This window comes from Nomascus leucogenys, chromosome 12 (genome assembly GCF_006542625.1).
Source record: "Nomascus leucogenys isolate Asia chromosome 12, Asia_NLE_v1, whole genome shotgun sequence".
Taxonomy (NCBI): Eukaryota; Metazoa; Chordata; class Mammalia; order Primates; family Hylobatidae; genus Nomascus; species Nomascus leucogenys.
The window spans coordinates 62,219,203-62,240,227 of NC_044392.1; the positions used below are offsets into that span (position 1 = coordinate 62,219,203).

The 21,025-nt window shown below is 38.4% G+C and overlaps 2 protein-coding genes across 10 annotated transcripts in view; both read left to right on the forward strand.

Annotated features, from left to right (window-relative positions):
* RSBN1 (round spermatid basic protein 1) overlaps positions 1 to 14,134 on the forward strand; it is a 51,596-nt gene extending 37,462 nt beyond the window's left edge. The window contains exons 5-7 of the mRNA XM_003268002.3: positions 7,559 to 7,726; positions 8,745 to 8,853; positions 9,501 to 14,134. Of these exons, the coding sequence (XP_003268050.1) occupies positions 7,559 to 7,726; positions 8,745 to 8,853; positions 9,501 to 9,974 (751 nt within the window). The 3' untranslated portion in view covers positions 9,975 to 14,134. The remainder of the gene's footprint in view (positions 1 to 7,558; positions 7,727 to 8,744; positions 8,854 to 9,500) is intronic.
* A 2,183-nt stretch (positions 14,135 to 16,317) lies between these two features.
* PHTF1 (putative homeodomain transcription factor 1) overlaps positions 16,318 to 21,025 on the forward strand; it is a 62,552-nt gene continuing 57,844 nt past the window's right edge. For 4 of the 9 annotated variants that reach the window (XR_004032690.1, XM_030824813.1, XM_030824817.1 and 1 more), the window contains exons 1-3: positions 16,419 to 16,963; positions 17,253 to 17,327; positions 18,271 to 18,327. Coding sequence is in view for 6 of the 9 variants with exons in the window: in XM_030824817.1 (XP_030680677.1) it covers positions 17,283 to 17,327; positions 18,271 to 18,327 (102 nt within the window). In the remaining 3 variants the exon portion in view is untranslated. Of the gene's footprint in view, positions 17,328 to 18,270; positions 18,328 to 21,025 lie in introns of all 9 variants that reach the window. The other 5 variants (XM_030824812.1, XM_003267998.4, XM_030824810.1 and 2 more) reach the window with 4 other exon arrangements.

Below are 21,025 nucleotides of genomic sequence, written 5' to 3' on the forward strand. Positions count from 1 at the left end.
TTTGAAAAAATTATGTATGAGTGCAGGGTGATGGCATGGTAAAAACCCAGGAGTCATTTGAAAGTTCTGCACATTGTTAGATTATAGCAGTTTTTGTTGCAGGATGATGACGAATCTTGAAATCTTATTAAATTGTTAAATACTGTAAACATTTTTTGTTTTGTAATCTTTCCTCAAAAAATGACCATCATTTGTTTCCTGATTTTTACAAACTTAAGAAAAAAGTAATAAGAAAGATTAAAAAGAGGGCAGGCACAGTGGCTCACACCTGTAATCCCAGAACTTTGGGAGGCTGAGGCAGGCAGATTGCTTGAGTCCAGGAGTTTTAAGACCAGCCTGGGCAACATGACAAAACCCTGTCTCTAGTAAAAATACAAAAATTAGCGTGGTGGCACACTCCTGTAATCCTAGTTACTGAGGTGGTTGAGGCATGAGAATTGCTTGAACTCAGGAGGCCGAGGTTGCAGTGAGCTGAGATGGTATCTCTGCACTCCAGCCTGGACGACAGAGTGAGACTCCATCTCAAAAAGGAAAAAAAAAAAAAAAGAGTAGAAAGAAGGCAGGCTGGGTGTGGTGGCTCATACCTGTAATCCCAGCACTTTGGGAGGCCAAGGCAGGCGGATCACCTGAGGTCAGGAGTTCGAGATCAGCCTGGCCAACATGGTGAAACCCCATCTCTATCAAAAATACAAAAATTAGCTGGGCATGGTGGCAGCCACCTGTAATCCCAGCTACTCGGGAGGCTGAGGCAGGAGAATTGCTTGAACCCGGGAGGCGGAGGTTGCAGTGAGCCGAGATTGTGCCACTCCACTCAAGCCTGAGGGACAAGAGCAAGACTTCATCTCCAAAAAAAAAAAAAAAAAGGCAGAAAGCCACCATTTAGGCATATTAACCTTTCAAATTATATATACCCATAAATAATCTTACAAAATCCATTCTTTGTGTGATGTTTACTTTAAAACTTGGGAATTTTTACTGTATGATTGTATCAAGATTTATTTAACCAATTCTTGGTTTTGTTTTTGTTTTTTCTTTGAGACAGGGTCTTACTCTGTCACCTAGGCTGGAGTGCAGTGGCATGATCAGGGCTCACTGTAGCCTACTTCCTGGGCTTAAGTGATCCTCCCACCTCAGCCCCACCAAGTATCTGGGACTACAGGTGCCTGCCACCATGCCTGGCTAGTTGTTTTGTTGTTGTTGTTGTTGTTGTTTTTGAGACGGACTCCGTCACCCAGGCTGGAGTGCAGTGGTGCGATCTCAGCTCACTGCAAGCTCCTCCTCTCCGTTTCACGCCATTCTCCTGCCTCAGCCTCCCGAGCAGCTGGGACTACAGGCGCCCGCCATGATGCCCGGCTAATTTTTTTTTTGTATTTTTAGTAGAAATGGGGTTTCACTGTGTTAGTCAGGATGGTCTCGATCTCCTGACCTCGTGATCCACCCTCCTCAGCCTCCCAAAGTGCTGGGATTACAGGCGTGAGCCACCGTGCCCGGCCTGTTGTTGTTGTTTTTTTTTTTAATTTTAATTAAAAAAGAGTTGGCCCTTCACCAACTCTTTATTAGTGTAATTTTTTTCCAGGTTTTCAATGTAAACAGTATTTTGAAAACATGATACTGGTGTGCTGGAGCCAGTTTGTACCTGTTCACAAAGACCATCATTAGCATCACTTTCTAATTCCACATTGCCTGATGTCACGTTAGTAACTGGAAATCATTCGTGTTAGGTGTATTTATACCATAGAAATCAGCAAATCAGCTAAAATCAGCCACCTCCCCTGACCCTCAAGTCAGATGTAAAATATATAGAGCATACCACTGATTGTATATGGATGGAAGTTTGGTAGATACGTATGTTTGTGCATATGCGTGTTTGTTTTCTTTTTTTAAATATTTTTTGAGACGGAGTCTCACTCTGTTGCCAGGCTGGGGTGCAGTGGCACTATCTCAGCTTACTGCAACCTCTGCCTCCCGGGTTCAAATGATTCTCCTGCCTCAGCCTCCTGAGTAGCTAGGACTACAGGCATGCACCACCACGCCCAGCTAATTTTTGTGTTTTTAGTAGAGACGGGGTTTCACCATGTTGGCTAGGATGGTCTCGATCTCTTGACCTTGTGATCCCTCCGCCTCAGCCTCCCCAAGTGCTGGGATTACAGGCGTGAGCCACTGCACCCAGCCATGCGTGTTTATATTCTTAGTAAAAATTCCTAAAGTCTCAAAGTATACACATTTCTAATGGGCTTCCAGAAATATACCAATTTATATACCCACTCATATAATACAGTTCCCTTTTTCTCATATTCTCCACTAACATTTTTAACTATATTGATCTGATTGGATAAAAATATCTCAATTTATTTTATTTTAAAAAATTGTTTTAGACAGAGTCTTGCTCTGTCACCCAGGCTGGAGTGCAGTGGTGCGATCTTGGCTCACTGCAACCTCTGCCTCCCGGGTTCAAGTGATTCTCATGCCTCAGCCTCCCAAGTAGCTGGGATTACTGGTGTGCACCACCACGACTGGCTAATTTTTAGTAAAGAGGGGTTTTTTAGTAAAGAGGGGTTTCGCCATATTGGCCGTATTGGCCAGGCTTGTCCCAAACACCTGGCCTCGAGGGATCCAGCCACTTCGGCCTGCCAAAGTGCTGGGATTTCAGGTGTGAGCCACCACACCCAACCCAAAAATGTCTCATTTTAATTTGCTATTTTTTGAGGAGTTTCTTATTTTGTCTTTGGTGATTTCCTTTTAATTTCCTTTATACATATTTCTATTTGGGTGTTTTTCTTTTGTAAAAATCCCATCTATATTATGACTATTAAGCTTTTTTTCCCTTCTGTTCCAAGTTTTTCTTTTTTTGTCTTTCAGCTTCAGTGTCTTTTTCTTTACTCACAGAAGTTGTTGTTTATATGATCTATCTTTTCTTTTGAGGTTTCTCCTTTAGCAATAGGCTTAGAAGAGCCTTCTCTTATTCAGTGTTATAAAATACTCACCTACATTTTCTCTTAGTACTTCTGTGATTTCAGTATTTACATATTTAATCCACCTGGAATTGGCTTCAGTATAGAGGAAGAGATTTACATTTTTTTCCAGGTAGTTAGGCAGCTGTACCAATATCATTTATTTAATAATGCATCTGAGGTGCCATCAAATTTTATTTCTGTTGGGATTAAATATTCTTAAGTGAGGCATTCAGAAGCATTTTGAATTAGAATTGAATGAATCAAAGTGTAAATACTAATGTCCATCTTTTTGTGTTAGTGAAAACTTGTTATGGAAAATGGTGGAATAAATGTGAGAAGCTGTTCCGTTACCAATGACACTGCTACTGAAGCTGATCTTTGGATTTACGAACTCTAGAATTAAAGAAATATGTGTACCGAGTTTTTTAAAAATCAAATAATACAGCAAGACTTAGAATGGAAAATCCTGCCCACTTTTCCTTCCCAGAGACAAATATATTTTTAAGAGAGGCAAAACCCATTTGTTTATAATACTTTTTAAAAAAGGCTTTGGCAGGGTTTTTTTTTTAATTAAAAAAGTTTCTTAATCTTGTGTATATAATAGTTGTATATATGTATGATATACATGTCATGTTTTTATACAGGTTTTGATTTTTTGGTATGATGGCAGGTATTCCTTCCTCTTACCTGTTCTCTGAATAGTTAGATGACCCCTACTTTATCCTCTTCCTCCTCATTTCTTCTTTCAGTCAGCTGTCCCTACACATTGCTGGGGTTAATTCATATTCTGTTTTAAAATTATCATTAGGTCTTACATGCCTTGTCAATAAGTGGATTCTAAAATTTTATGGCTAGCTATGTTTACTGCAGACCCAGCTAGTAAGTTATTAATTCATATTCTAAGGCTTCAATGTTATGTCATCACTCAAAGGAAGAATATGCAAAAGCATCTTTCTTTTCTATATTTCACCTACGTACTTAAAACCATGTCACATTTTTTGAAAGTTTTATATTTGGTATCATAACTTCTTTAAGAAAAAAGTCTTCTGTTTTTCCTGCAGTTTCTGATTGCCCTGTTTTTTGAGGTAGGAACATAAAAAAGTGTTCTGTTTTTCCTGCAGTTTCTGATTACCCTCTTTTTTTTTTTTTTTTTTTTTTGAGGTAGGAACATAAACTTTTCTTGACCATCCTAAATGTCTTCTGTTCTCTTTATTGCTCCCCATCTTTTTATTTATTGCTTCCATTCTCCTTACTGCTTATAGGGTTAGAGTTAAGGTACATTACTTTCTTCCAGAACCACGCTGACTTTCTCATCTGTTTGACTATGGCTTTCTTTTATAACCCTTTTTTTTTTTTTTTAAGAGGGCATTGCTGTTGGTAATTACCTAGTTTTCTATTCTTTTATCATATCCTCATGCCTTTTAGAATTTTTTTCATACTGTCTGCTGTAACATATCAGTTTTTTTATGTGGATATCTTTTGGAACTCTGTGTTCTGCCTATAGAAGGCTTATTTCAGTCATCCACCTAGGACTTCCTATTTAATGCTTTTCTGCATTAACCTATGGTTGTTGTTTTCCTAGATTTATTTCCTTCTCTTGCTTAAACACATTTTCAAGGAATAGTCTAAGAAAAAGGAGGTGTTCTGAGTTATTATATATCTGAAAATTTCTTTTTCTGTTAATAAACATGATTTATAATTTAGCTGAAGTCCAGAAGTTGTGTTGTCTCTTAGTATTTTTAGCAGTGCTCTATTGTCTTCTGGCATCTAATATTATTTATGAGAAGTCCCAATGCTAGTATAATTTTATTCTTTTGTAGGTAGTCTATTTTTTTCTTGTCTGCAAGCTTATAGCATCCTCTATCATCAGCAATCTGAAATTTCACAATGATATGTCTTGAGTCTTTCATTCTTATTTTTTTAATTGTACTATTTGTTGTTTAGTAGTCACCTTAAATTGAAAGATTCATGTCTCCTTTCCTTTCTGATCATTTTTCTTACTTAATTGGTTTGGTAATTTCTTCTTCATTTTCTCATTTCTTTCTGAAACTACTATTGGTTGAGTAATAGATCTCCTGGTTTGATTGTCCTCATATTTCCTATTATCTTTTTGCTTTTGATTCTGAGACATTTACCGGACTTTTGTCTTCTAACCTTTCTTTGGTGTTTTAAAATTTTAGCATTGTTCGTTTTGGTTTTTCTCTATCAGGCTGCTATCTTCAGATAGCTGGTGATTTTCGGTTGACCCATTCATATTTTAAAATAAAGCATTGGGTTTATTGCGAGTTCTATTTATATTTTGGTGAGTCTTGTCAACAGGTAGACAATTGTCAGTTGTCAACTTAGAGTGAGCAGGCATAGAAATGGACACTAAATGACGTGCCCAAATTTCAGAGGATTATGTTCTATTTTTGTGGCAATTTCTATGTGTTTAGAGAATGTGCAGTTTTTCTGGCTGAAAGTTTATCAGAATGTTTTTGGCTATAAGCAACAAAAATTTTGATTCAAACTTGTCTATAAAATAAAATGTGTGTCTTGTATATCGAGAAGTCCAGAGAGGTTGGTTCTAGGCACCATATGGTCAGTGTGTCAATGCTGTTATCAAGGGACCAGATTCTTTCCTTTTCTCTGTTCTAACATTCTCTTGGGTTAGGCTTTGTACTTACACTAGCTCCCTTTATAGTTGCTAGATGGCTGAGGCAGTTCTAGACATCACATCTTGATCTGGCTATATCTAATAGAAGAAGATAGTATCTTTTCTTGTACTTCTTTCTTAGGAGCTAGGAAACTTCCCAGAAGTCTCTTCAGCATATTTCCTTTCATACTATTAGACAGAATCAGTTCATGTCTATTCCTAAATCAGTCACTGTCAGGGGAAATGAGCTTACCATAATTTACCAGGACTCATCAGAAATTAACTCTGGAGCTTGTGAATGAGGTCACATACAGGGCAGGATGAGATGCCTAATGAAAATTAGGGTTCTGGCAGGGAATTAAAAGGGGAGGAATGGATGCTGGGTGGGTAGCCATAGTCTACTGCAGGTGGGGCTAAATGACTGTCTACATTTCTACCTGCAGGGATGACTTGTTTATTTGCAGAATTTCACTTTAATTCCCCTTTTCTCAGCCTCACTTCATTTCTGTTCATCATTATTATGCCTGGCTTCTTTTTGGACTCAGGCTTTTCCAAGGTCTGTTGGGCAGGTCTGCTGCCTTTTTGGCTGCTGATCCCTTCTTGTGTATTCTATGGCTATGGCATTCTATGCCTATGGCTTTCTCTGCTCAGTTTTATTAGTCTCAGGTACTATGATCATTTTCCATCTTGCAAAAGTTTGTTGATATTGCTCATTCATTAATTCATTTCCTTTGTTGCTTCTTATTCACTATCATCTTTAGATTATTATATTTAGAAATTCTTGAGCACATAAAAAAGCAGAAAACAATATAATAAACTGCTGTGTGTTTAATATACAATCAACAGCTGTCAACTCATGGCTAATTCTGTTTCATCTGTATTCTAATCCATTCTCCCATCTAATCCCCACTTCCCCTATTATTGGTTTGAAGACTTTTACTTTCATTTTAATGTAGAAGGAGATAACATGTATGCCTGGTTTGCAATCTTGAATCAGAACTCTAGTTTAACTATAATAGGGTCATTGCCTGATGCACATGGCAAGTCAGTATACCAAAACAGCAGATTGCAACAGAGAAAGTTTAATTGTAGGGCCACTAAAGGAGGAGATGGGAGGAAATCTCAAATCTGTCTCCCTGAGGAGTTTGGGGGTTAGGGTTTTTAAAGGTTTTGGAATGGGCTGATGTGTGGAGATGTTCATTGGTCAGAGAGTACAAAGTGAAGTCATGGACAAAGAGATGAATAAACTATTCTCATGCTGATTAGGTTTTTCTGTGGGGGTCTTTAAATTGGTTGGCAGCAGCTGTTTTGCCAGAATTCAGGATCTGCTTAAGCCATTCTTAACATCGGAGATTCTATCTTAAACAAAAGCCTTATGATGCTAACACTAGAATTCTTTTTTAGAAAAAGTATATATATATATATATATATTTTTTTTTTTCCACGAAAGGGTTTTCCCACTTCAAGAAATTCTATCTGTAGGAACAATGGGAATGCAAATAATCAGTATCTAGTGTTACCTGATTTTTAGTTATAAGAAAGTGGGTCTAAGTGCAGCCTGATTAATGCTTAATTATAGCTATATTTCCATCCAGAATTTTTGTTAACTGTGTGAGGGCAGCCTCACTAGTAGCATATTTCGAGAGTTGGAAATAAGATGAATGAGGGTAAAGAAGCCTTAAACTTTGACTTTTATTTTCTGTTGCTAGAACAGAAGCACTACATTTGAGCCTAATCTAAGATATATTTTCAGCTTTATTATGGCACACAGGGAGAGGAAGGTAATTACATTAAGCATTATAATATAGTGTGTTAAATGCTAATGATCATAATCATTGAACCCTTCTCAGTCCTCATCTTATTTAAATCTGGTATTTTAGCAGGCTTTTTTGCCTTACTGCTATTAATTAATTTTTTTGGTCTCTTTCTTCCTTGCTTACCCTTTGTTTAACAACCAAATCAACTCTAGATCAATGAATGAAATAAAAAATCTCCAGTACCTACCTCGGACCAGTGAACCCCGCGAAGTCCTCTTTGAAGATAGGACTAGAGCTCATGCTGATCATGTAGGTCAGGGGTTTGACTGGCAGAGTACGGCTGCTGTTGGAGTTTTAAAAGCTGTACAATTTGGTGAATGGTGAGTTAATCGAACTCAACTGCAAGGTTGGTTAATACTGTGTAAGACAATGTGGACTCTATTTAAAAGGTTTAGGACCAGTTTTTTAAATTGTGGTAAAATACACATAAAGTTTGCCATCTTAACCATTTTTAAATATACATTTGGTAGAGCTAAGCATATTTACATTGTTACGAAACAGAGCTCCAGAACCTTTTCATCTTGCAAGGCTGTAACTCTATACTCACTGAACAACAATTCCTCTTTTACTCTCACCCCTAGGCTCTGGTAACCATCATTCTACTTTCTGTTTCTATGAATTTGACTACTTTACATATTTCATATAGATGGAATCATATAGTGTTTATCTTTTTGTGACTGGCTTATTTCTCTTAGCATTGTCCTCAAGGTTCATCCGTGTTGTAGCAAGGGTCAGAATCTCCTTCCTCTTTTAGGCTGAATAATAATTCATTGTATGTATATACCACATGTTGTTAATCAGTTTATCCATCAGTGGACACTTGGGTTGCTTCCACCTTTTGGCTTTTGTGAATAATGCTGGTGTGAACATGGGTGTATAAATATCTCTTCATGTCCCTGCGTTCAGTTATTTTGGCTATACACCCAGGAGTGAAGTTGCTGGATTATATGGTAGTTCTATTTGTAATGTTTTGAGAAACTGCCAGACTGTTGTCCATAGTGGCTAAACCATTTTATATTCTGTTGGGGCCCAGTTTTAACAAAGCTCAGGACATGGAGATACAAAGTGGTGAGAGGACTGCAAATGCAACTAGTTTAGAATGAAACGATTCTTTTTAGCCATTTTTGTTTTTAATTTTACAACAGCAAATCTGATTTTTATGGCTTTTTAAGTTTTAGTTTTTTTACAAATTAAAAAAAAATTGTATACCTCGTCCTTAGAAACTATGCATCTATTTCTCTGCTAGTAGAAGCATTTACAAGAACAAAAGAACTGAAATTTGTCATCATTTTTCATTGTGAGATGTTTGTCTCTAAGACTTAATTTTGTTAATCTTAGGAGTGACCAACCTCGCATAACCAAAGATGTGATTTGTTTTCATGCTGAGGATTTTACTGATGTTGTACAAAGACTTCAGTTAGATCTTCATGAACCTCCAGTTTCCCAGGTAATAACTTATTTTTTATTACCATTTGCGACATTGGAGGTAAATATCTATACTCATTTTATTTTGAATTTTACCTTCCAGTCTGATATGTGGGATAGTGAGTTTAATTTTATTACTATTAAAGACTGGGGTGGAGGTGGTGCTGAAAATCATTTAAACAGAGCTTCCCAAGCAGAATGCTTGAAATCCTTTCAATCTTTGGGATACCAGGTGGGCCTGGGATGGTTAGAGGTCCCAGGTAGCTCAGTTATGGCCATGAGCTGTCTCACTTGTTAACCCCATTGCACTGTGTCCCCTCAACTGCAAAAGGCTGAAAGACACACTAAAAGAAAAGAAAACATGTTGCCTTTATGTGTGGTAAAGAATATTGATACTTAGCTGTACTTTGAAATATTTAAATGATTCTCTAGGCCATTCTGATTTTAACCTGTACTTTGTTACTAAAGAGGTAGTAAAATAGGAGGAAAATAATTTCCCAAATATTACAAGAATTTTTAGAAAGTTACCTATCATTTAGTGTTGCTTAATTTTAATTTGATTGTTGTTATAACACATTTTGTTTCTACTGTTTTCCTTTGCTAATTATATTTCATTTGACTAAATTATGACATATTTTAAAGTCTCACATAACTTTTTTCTTTCTTCAGTGCGTACAGTGGGTAGATGAAGCTAAACTAAACCAAATGAGGCGGGAAGGCATTCGTTATGCTAGAATTCAGCTTTGCGACAATGATATCTATTTCATCCCTAGAAATGTCATTCATCAGTTCAAAACAGTTTCGGCAGTGTGCAGCTTAGCCTGGCATATAAGGCTTAAACAGTACCACCCTGTTGTGGAAGCCACTCAAAACACAGAAAGCAATTCTAACATGGACTGTGGTTTAACTGGAAAGCGAGAATTAGAAGTTGACTCCCAATGTGTGAGGATAAAAACTGAATCTGAAGAAACATGCACAGAGATTCAGCTGTTGACAACTGCTTCATCATCCTTCCCACCTGCATCAGAACTTAATCTACAGCAAGATCAGAAGACTCAGCCTATTCCAGTTTTAAAAGTGGAAAGTAGACTGGACTCTGACCAGCAACACAATCTGCAAGAACATTCAACCACTTCTGTGTGATATGTACATATTCAAACACATTTTTTAACTTTTTTAAATTTTGATGTGAAGTTATAGTTTTATAACTGGCTTAAGTTAAGTTTTATTGGAGAAATCTTGCCTATAATTCTATAAAGAGAAATGACATTCCACAAATGTCAAGCATATCTTTTTTACACAGATTATGCAAAGTTAAGAGTTGTATCTTATCCCGTTAGTACAGTATGTAATAGTGGGTCTGCTGCTACTTTCTGTTTTAAGGTGTGAGGTAACAATTCAATCTCTTCTTCAAATCAAAATGAGAATTCTCTGGAATAACAGATTCTTATTTGGTAAATTATTCACTTCCCTTAATTTTATCTTGCCTTGTCTCTTGCCATATTTGCTGTTTTTATGGATAAATAAGATTTATGGTTTAGTACTTGTGTCTTTATGGCACAGGTTCAATTTCTACAGTAAAATGGCATAGGTTGCAGGAAAGAATTTCTGCATCTGGTACATGGGCAAGTAAGTTACTTAGTTCTAACCACAAATAACAAGTAGTTTCCAAGGAAATTTCAGCGGCTCTCTGGTTTCTTAACAAAAGAGAAAGCACAGCACTTTCTGATCCAAACTGTCTTTTTTTTGTATCTGTTATTTAAAGCCCAGTGGATATTTCAATTAAAAAAAAAAATCTAAAGATGAATAGTCCTTGGTCATTCATTATCTATGGCTCATTAATCTCTTCTAGAATATATGCTAACTATGGAAGATATTTTGGGTAAAAGAGATAATGTTGACATGATACTCTATTGTTCTGCTTCCTGGCATCCTCACATTTTGTGGGGATAATTTTGCTTCCTAAACTGATCACAACTATTAAACTTAGAGAATAATAATAGTCTTTCTGATGAGGCTGCCATATTTTGAGCATCAATCTTATGATAAGCTGATAAACTATTCTTGTCACTTGGCATCAACCTCTTCATGATAAATATCTACTACTGAGACACTTCAATTCACAGTTTTAACTGGTGAATACCTGGGTTTATTTACTATTACTCTGTGTTGCTATTTTCTAAGAAAGAATACAGCACTAGACTTCATCCTAGAGTTTCAGGTAGGCTAATGCTTAGTGCCTGAGTATTTAAATTTTCTTTTCAAACAGGCACAGTTCACATTGCTAGTATGGTCCTAACTTTCTGTTATTTTAGAATGTTAACATGATTCACATTATACTTTCTCTTAGTTAATAATACAGTAGGCCTTTTGTTTATTAATGGAAGAGTACTCCCCACACCTAAGACCAGATTCTTGTATCTCCCTGGTTACAGTGCAATTTGGAGATTTTTTTTTTTTCCCTGGATGGTAAGATTTGAAATATTTACATTAACATAGGCAAAAAAAAAAAAAAATACAAGATGCTGCTTTATTATGTCTGTCACCATGAAAACTTAGCTGCATCTTTTGAAATATCAAATATGAATTTTCTCTAAAATATTCTGAAATAGGTTAAATCTTATATAAATATTACTTTGTGCAATATTGTTGTGTAGTTAAATGCATATTAGCAAAGTATAGAGGTCACTGTGTAAACCGATAGAAAAGTAACCATCAGCAAATACTGCAGTGATTAGTTAGAATCTGTATTATTCCTTATATATATGTATATGTATGTATTCTCTGTTACAAAGGATGAAGACAAATAGGGATACATTTCAATGTAAACCATTTATGAATTGGAAGTGATGTTGGCTTTAGTTATCTTTGTAAATAAGGTAATTAGAATGGTATGAAAGGTAATGTGATTATTGCAGGGGTGTTTTTAAATCTTGGGTATAAATTCTAGGGTAAATTCCAGTTTATCCAGACTAGTTTTTAACAGGACCTGCCTTTGAGGGTGTTTTTTGTTATTTTGTTGGGGAGGGGTTTAATCACAAAGTGTGTGTGGGGTTTGGGTTATTTCTTGTTTTTATTTTTCTGTCCAGAAGAGCTTTACCAGGCTGTGCAAAGTAAAATTCTTCTCAGGCAACATTTGCTTTTAAAAATAATCATGAAGAGAAGGCTGTTAAAGCAAAATTTTTTTTTAAAATTTTTTCTTGTCTTCCAAGATCCGATTTCCCCATCTCCCACTTGCCATCCAGCAGATGCCATCTGTCATCCAAGCTGGTCATTGCTAATAAACAAGGAGACTGTCTCCTGACAGCCAGCACTGTGTATTATCACTCAGGAACCAGCGGATCTGCAAAGACCTACAATCAAAAGCAAATCCCCATTTTCCTTTTATAAAACATTCTACCCTCACCTCCAATATAAACACATTAAAAGAGTACAATAAAAATGTTTAAAATCATGTACTAATAAATTCATTGTATGTTAGAATTGCAATAGAATGAAGAGAAACATTTAGCTAGTAACGTATCTGAAAACTGAATGTCCTATGTGAGTATTAGATTTTAATAGCATGCTTTAAAGACTGATGAGTATAAAAGCAGAAGTTTTGCATTTTTTACTGCTTTCAAAGCTGTATCCTAGTTTAGTGATACGAATGATTGCAATTTTTCTAAATCATTAAATTATTTGGTTTGGTGGAGTGAGGCATGGAGCAGTCTGGCGTCTTCTGATTTGTTAAAATAGTGATGGCAGTGAAGTTGTAACTGAAATTTAAGCTTATCTTCCTTTTTGGTATATTATTCGTTGTGCCATCTCTTGAGATTACTTGCACAATGTGGCTATAAGTTTTAATATTTTGTGGAGCAGAGGGATGGTTTTTAAATGTGCTTATGGAAAGGGCCCAATAAATGAATATTCCTAACTTAGTAAAGTAGAATAATTTCATGGTATTCATTAAAAAGGATAAAAGTCTTCCTCTTGCCCCAGAAGTAATTCTCTATACCAAGATATGCTAGGAGTAGGATGATGATTCAAAGTGGTAACCCAAATTCATAAAGCAATAATAATAAAAACCTACATAGTATGTTCTCTCCTCCAAAGTTTTAACTCTAAAAATTGATTCCTACGTTTAATTGTACCTTTAATTTGCTTATTCAGTACTTAGAATTTGTTTAACTGGTACTTTTATTATTTTTTAGTGAAAGACTTTTGAAAAGTGCCCTTTCCCCTTAAGAGACAGTTGGAATACCAGTTGACTAATATTACAAGCTTTTGTAGGGGGAAAAAGGAGCTTATTAAAGTTCTTTATTAAACTTTGGGAAAAGATGTCTTGCATCAGTCTTACTAGGCATAAAAGTCACACTTAATGACTGGAAAAAACTTGCTTATTGCCTTTCCCTATATAAATATTAATTGTCTAGAATGAAAGCTAATATAGGAAAAAGACTCCCAAATCCATGAAAACCCTTAGTGAATATATTCTTAATCATTAATATTAGCCCATTATATTTTCATCTGTATTTGCCATAAAAAATTTATTTGCATTTATGCCTTTAGGATAATTTTGTATCTTTCTAATCTGTTTTATCATTGCTACAGGTTTTTAAAAAAGAACCTTTCACTAGCTAGCACATGCCAGAGGTTCACATCTGTGCTGTTTTGTTTTTCAAACAGGTTGTAGCTGTATTTATTGGCCATGCAAGTAGAGGAAATGCACAGTACAAATGTTTTTCTTTAGCACGTAAGGAACCTATCCTTGTCTTGAAAGTTTGTTGCTTTAAAAGCAAGTATCTCTCCATAAATATTATGGCCTTCCATTTTCTTCATACATTTTTTAGGATCCACTTGTGCATGTAGTTGAGACCACTGTCTCTTAAAATATAGCACTTTTCAATTCTCTCTAAAGAAATACTTATGTACTACTATCACATGTTGTAAATTTTCATGTAATAGTGTTTTCTGTGACTAAACTCCATTTTGATTGGCAGCTAAGACTTTTTTTCCTGTGGCTTTTATTTATCTAAGAGGTCTTTGCATATAGATGAAATGTATATTTGCCTGGCGGACTATTTGCGTTGTGTGGCCTTAGTTTGTTTATTGACATTAACGAGTGTTTTAAAAAGGTTTTTAATGAATAGTCTTAAATCTAAATTTGTGTGAATAATCCTTTTAACACAGTGCTTTTTTGTAGCTGTCTAAGTGTGTTAAATTGTTAAGCTATTTCTTTGTAAAATAGGACAATGGAATGCATAGTTTTTTTTTTTCCTGTAAAGTATTTTTTTAATAAAAAAAGTCTGATTTGTCCTTTACTGGTGTTTCATTACAAAATGCATAGCATATGTGAGTTCTAAATACCTGGAACCTGTTTTTAGAGGATGAATCCCTCACCTACTGTATCCCCTACTACTTCAAAAACAATTTTTGGAAAATCTTATGACTTTTCTTTCCTAAAGATGTCTGGGAAAATTCCATCCATATTGAAATGCAATTAGTTTGGGGGAAGAAGAAAAAATACACTTGACATTTGTTGTAGTTATGCCTCTTAATTGCTTAAATTGGTGTGTATCTACTTAAAAGAGGACAGTCTTAAATTTTTATTCTGGTGATGTGGATTTTCTTGAAAGTGCATTGAGTATTAATGAAGATGGTGTATAGACTTTTATGTCATTGATGTATTAATGCGACACAACAAAATGGATTTCTTTCCTCATCGGTTTTTGTGTGAACTTATCTTTAATTGAGGTACCTGTCCTAAGCACTGATAGCCTTTGGTTCTGTCTAGGAAAGGAAAAGAAAGGGACTTCACATTTTTTGAGTAACTGCCATGGGCCAGGGAGTTTATATGAGGGTTTCTCATTTAATCCTCACATCCTTAAGAAGGTAACTATCTCCATAATACAGGTGGGAAAACAGGCTTGTTAATTGAATAAATTGCTTAAGATCACAGATTATTGGTTGGGAGCAAGGATTCAGACCTTGTTGACTGGTAGCCTTAGGAAGCACTGAATAGTTTCCAACAGGGCACCTGAAAAATGGTTTGCTACTTACCACTATTCTCTAATACTGCTTACCTGATTCAGTTCCTCCGCACACTCCCCAAAAATCTTGTGTGCCAAACAATGAAGTAGAGTACTTTTGCTATTAATGTAATTGAGGTTAAATATTTACGTGTGCAAAATTCGACGTTTTTCACTTGTCATTTATCTATTTTTTCAAGTTGGCCATTTGTCTTGAAGCCCAACAGAATTGTAATGTTTAGCACTAAGGAAAGGAAAAGCTGTCAAGGAGCAAAAGCAGAAGGAAACCACTGCCAATGTGTGCAATATAAAAATAAGGGTAAAATAATTTTTTCTTTATTTGAGACAGGTCTCTGTTGCCTAGGCTGAAGTGCAGTGGTGCAATCATAGCTCACTACAGCCTCGAACTTGTGGATTCAGACGATCCTCCCTCAGTCTTCGAAGTAGCTGGGACTACAGGTGCGCGCCACCACTCCTGGCTAATTTTTTTTTTTTTTTAAAGAGACGGGGTCTGGCCATGTTGCTAAGGCTGGTCTCAAACTCCTGTGCTCAAGCTACATTTCCGCCTCGGCCTCCCAAAGCGCCCAGATTGCAGGGGTGAGCCACTGCGCCCAGGCTGGGTGAAATAATTTGTAAAACTTAGTCCTGTGGGAGTTATTTTAGCTTAGTCGATTTTCCTCATCCGTGAAATGGGATAACTTCCACCTGGTGCCCACTTAATAGATGATAAGAAATGCCTGCAAAACCTTGAGTACCGCGCCTCTTAGGCTTTAAGTGGAAACTATCATCTGTCATTAGCTTTCTCTGACCCAGATGCTACACGCTGTGGGCCAGCAAGAACACGGCTTCAAATAAGGTGGGGAGAATGGCTGTAAGGGGACAGTGTTCCATTAATGGCCCCCCCCCCAAAAAAAAAAGCAGCCTAAAAATCCTTTTAACGTATCCTTAAATATTCACTTTAGGGTTCAACCTTTCCTTTCTCCTGACCTCTATCAGCCCTAATTAACCTGTTCCTGCCGCCACCTAACTTTACCCTAATTTGGAAAAAGCTGTGACTGCCCAATACTTGTTCCTCTTTTCCTCCTACACCTTTGAGCACTAGAAAGCTCCAGACCCAGAGCTGCTGAGGGGCGGGAGAGGAAGGGAATCACTAAGCCGCAACCTGGCCCTTCCTCCCAGGGCAGCATAAATTCACGCAAACATTCGTTCGTTCGCCCAACAAACATTGGGAACCTAAGTGCCAGGCTTGTGCCAGGCCCCAGTCTCTGACCTCATGGAGCCCGCAGCCCACTGGGGAACAGATTAAGCCACGAAACACGAAGATGAGTGCCACAAAGACGTGAGGCGGGAGCTACTAGAGTATCAGGACCGACCTCCTTTAGACAGCTAGATGGGAGAGTCGTTTGTGAAGAAGTGACTTTTAAGCTGAGGCCTTAAGGGTGATCTGAGGGAGCTGCTCTTGGCCATCGATCGACTCGCGACTCCCCCAGGCCCTCGGACCCGGAGCCTGGACAGAGGCTGGGCGGGAAGGCCTGGGCCAGAGGCGGAGCCACCTCGGCGGCGAAAGCCGGAAAGCGGAAGCCGAAGGCTGCTGCCCGGTGGTCTGCTGAGCGGCTCTAGCCCAGATCGCAGACGGCTGAGTCACTGCAGCCCGGCGCGGCCCGGAGGAGACGAGTGCCGCCGCCGCCGCCGCCTCCCGGGCTCCCGGGCTCCCGGGCTCCCGGGCTGTCGGGGTCCGGGGCCTTTGCACCTGTCTTTTCCAGCTGGGCACAAAGCCTTTTGCTGTCGCCGTGGCGACTGGAGGCCTAGCGAAGACCTCCTTCACTTTTAATCCCCCTCATTTTCTAGTTCATTCTCTGCTTATTTTCTGGTCAGTCCGTGACCCTGTAGGCGGGCTCGGACCGGCGATCGATTTTCCGCCCTCAGGGCGCTGGGCGGCCGGCTGCCTCCGAGGCTGGGGCGGCCTCTGCGGTCTCCATGGTAACGGCCTCGCCGGCGTCTCCGCCTAGAGGGGAATATGCGGCCTGCCTGGCCCGCCGCCTCGCCCCCGGCCTCACGGTGGGACCCCGGGCACTGAGGACGAAGGTCCCGGGTGCCGGCCCGCGGGGCAACGGGCACTAGGTGAGAGCCGGACGCCGGCGAGCGAAGGAGGCGGGTGCCGGGCGACTCCAGCGGCCGCCCCTGCCCCTCCCCCGCACCCACGAACACGCTCTCCCGAAATACTGCAGAGGCTTCTCCGGTCGCCGCTGCGCCAGTTTTTTTTTGTTTGTTTGTTGTGTTTTCCCTGGCAAACAGCTGGAGAAAGAGCAGCTCATGGAGAGGCTGAGAGAAGCGGTTTTCGCGTCCTACCCAAACTGGGAGAGTAACCTTCAGCAGCTGGACTCACCGATTGGTTTTCCTTCATTTTCAGTGAAATCCCATTCTCTGGCTGGAGACACAGATGGCCTCAAATGAGAGAGATGCTATATCGTGGTACCAAAAGAAGGTAATACCAATATATATATTTTTTTTATTTATAAAGCATTCTTCCTGCAAAAAGCTCCCACAAATAATATTACTTTCCCCCGAGTTTGGTAGTGCCAGGTGTTCATGTATACTTCAACATAAATGAAAAAAAAAAAAAAAGATGTACAAGGTCATTATGTCTTTTACACCGGTTTCAGGTCCCAGAATAAGGTTTACAAGCCTCCTCCCTTCAGGCTGCATACACAGTGCCACCGCAATGCTTTGAAAGTTTGCTTCTGATCAAACTGCTTAAAAACAAAAAAGACATGAAACCTGTATCTGCACAGCTCAGATTGATACTATCAACAATCTTATTGAGCTGTTCGTTATCTTTTATTCCTCTCTAGTTTTTCTATTGCTCTTTTCCTTAAGAAGTGGATTTTTTTTTTTTTTTTTTGAGACGGATTTTCACTCTTGCTGCCCAGGCTGGAGGGCAATGGCACGACCTCGGCTCACTGCAAGCTCCGCCTCCCGGGCTCAGCCTCTGGAGTAGCTGGGATCACAGGCGCCCACCACCACGCCCGGCTAATTTTTTGTATTTTTAGTAGAGACGGGGTTTCACCATGTTGGTCAGGCTGGTCTCGAACTCCTGACCTCAGGTGATCCATCCATATCCACCTCCCAAAGTACTAGGATTACAGGCGTGAGCCACCATGCCCGCCCAAGAAGTGGAAATATCTTTTAAGGTAATATTTAATTTGAAATATTTTGGGCATTGCTTTTGGACTTACTTTTAGGTCCAGCTATTTTAGATTTTTGAAGGAAACAGTGCTTCGAAGTATTAATTTATTCTAACTCTTGAGAAGCACATTTTCCACATAGCATATTGATACTTAATAGGCTCATGACTTTTGTGAGGCTTGACTTAATAATGTAAGGATTTCCTTTGCATCGTTTAACTAATAGACTACTCCCTCTTTCAGATTGGAGCCTACGATCAGCAGATATGGGAAAAGTCAATAGAACAGACTCAGATTAAGGTAAATTGGTTTCTTTGATTCCGCCTATGTTTCACTGCATTAATATGAAGAGTGGAATTGTACTTACCTGGTAAACTCTGCATTTAACTACCACTATGGCATTCTTTAATCTTTGAAGGTTATGAGAAAAGCAGTGCAAGCATAATGAGAAGTGACACTTGATTTTTGGCCTCTATCAGGAAAACAGAAAGGAGTGAGTTGGTCTATAATGAATTAGACAGCAAATGTCCCATATAAATAGGGCTGGGGTTACTTAGCTCTGGCTAGTTTTTACTACATGGCAGTGCAAGTCCAAGTATTGCCAGAGTTTCAGATTTTTCAAGAGAAGCTGGAAATACACATTTTTATATGAAATATATTGTGCATTTTAAAGAGACTCTTCCTTCTCTTCCTCCTCCTCCTCTGCAAGCCAAATAAAATCCATTTGTGGCCTGAATCCAGCCTATGGTCCCCCATTTTATTCAATCACTGGCTTAGAGTATGGGTTTTTGTTTGTTTGTTTGTTTTGTTTTGTTTTTGAGACAGAGTCTCACTCTGTCGCCCAGGCTGGAGTGCAGTGGCGTGATCTCGGCCCACTGCAAGCACCGCCTTCCGGGTTCACACCATTTTCCTGCCTCAATCTCCAGAGTAGCTGGGACTACAGGCGCCCACCGCCACACCTGCCTAATTTTTTGTATTTTTAGTAGAGACGGGGTTTCACCATGTTAGCCAGGATGGTCTCGATTTCCTGACCTTGAGATCTGCCCACCTCCGACTCCCAAAATGCTGGGATTACAGGCGTGAGCCACCGCACCTGGCCTAGAGTATGGTTTTAAGTTTTTTAGGTTCTTAAACTTTTTTTCTACACAGCTCTTAGAACTGAGAGGATTCTTATTTTATACTAAGTGACCAAAAACTGTTACGTAATTCAGAATGCCAGTTTATTAACTTATAATAGGGGAGGAGAGGGTTAAATTATCTTCTAATATTCCAAAGTCAGAGTTGTGGGGTTAAGCCATTTGGGGATGCTGGTACAAATTCGTCATGGAATGGTTGCTTGGTAACCAAATGTAATTGGATAGTCTTGAGATGTGGAAAAGCCTACAAGAACCATCCTTGGCCCTCAAAAGAATGTAACTCTCTGCGACTTTAATACTTATTAAATCTTATGGATTCAAGGCCTCACTTCCTTGGAAAGTGCTGATAAATGCCAGCTGATTCTTGTTTTCGGATTATCTTTCAAAAAGTCTTGCAGCAGACCCTTCATTAATACTTTAAAAAACTGGGTGAATACAACTTAATATTATCTGTTCTGTTAAATAGGCCAATCAACAGAAAGCTACTTGAACGACAAGTAGCTGACTAACTTTTCACAATTTGGTATAGTCCTTGATTATTTATATTAGAGGGAGATGGGGTTAGGATAAATAAGTCCCCAGATTTTATTTTGTGATTCTCTAAAGCCTGTCCTGTTATTTTTTTGTGAGCTGCTAAACATCACTGATAGTAAGTATGGTATAATGGAAACAGCATAGAAGTGGAGTTTGATCTTGTTTTGTGATCTCTAGCCTTGTTATCTAACCTTCTTCCCCTAGCCAATTTAAAGATTTCCTTCACCCCCCGCCACTTTTTTTTTTTTTTTTTTTGAGACAGAGTCTCACTCTGTCACCCTGGCTGGAGTGCAGTGGAGCGATCTCGGCTCACTGCCAGCTCCACCTCCCGGGTTCACGCCATTCTCCTGCCTCAGCCTCCCGAGTAGTTGGGACTGCAGGGGCCCGCCACCATGCCCAGCTAGTTTTTTGTATTTTTTTTTAGTAGAGACAGTGTTTCACCATGTTAGCCAGGATGGTCTCGATATCCTGACCTCGTGATCCACCCGCCTCAGCCTCCCAAAGTGCTGGGATTATAGGCATGAGGCATGAGCCGCCGTGCCCTGCCTGATTTCCTTCACTCTTTTCCATGCCATTTAATACATACCTTCCTTTTAGTGCACCATATCAAAGTTATTTGTTAACCTGTGTGTGTTCATAGGCCTTAAGGGTAGGAAGTGTGTTTGTTTCCTACTCTTAGAACATCTTGATTCATACTAGGAACTCTTGTCTGTTGCTATAGTTAATTGAACCCCATTCATCATGCATATTTTTACTCATTGTTCTCTCATAGGGTAATCTACCTAACCACACCTTAATGTATGCTTTTAAATTTAGCAGCAGTGGAAAGAATGAAATGTAAAATAACTATAAACATTTACTGAACTTTCAGTGTGATAGTAGAAAGCTGAAAAAAAAAATTACTCAACTAATGTGCCACTCTTGTACTAGGTGCTGAGAATACAGTGAAAAAGATAGATGTGATTGTTGCCTTCATGGGTTTCACAGTCTGATAGTGATGGGAGAAAAGCCCAGATATCTTTTTAATATGCTTAAGTCTTAAAAAATGACCAAAGTGTAGCATACAAAAAAATTAATGCTAAATTTAAAAATACATTAACACAAATACAATTTTTTGAAAACAAAAAGTAAAAACAATATAAAATAAAAAAGCAAAAAAAAATTTAAAATGAAAATATTAACATATCACAGTACTGTTATATAATTTAAAATTATATATGTAAAAGTATAATTCTGAGTTATAAAAGATAAATTTTGAAAATCTTAACTTGGGTCATGAAAAATGGTATGAACGCTTCAATAAGCATTTATTGAACTACAATGTTTAA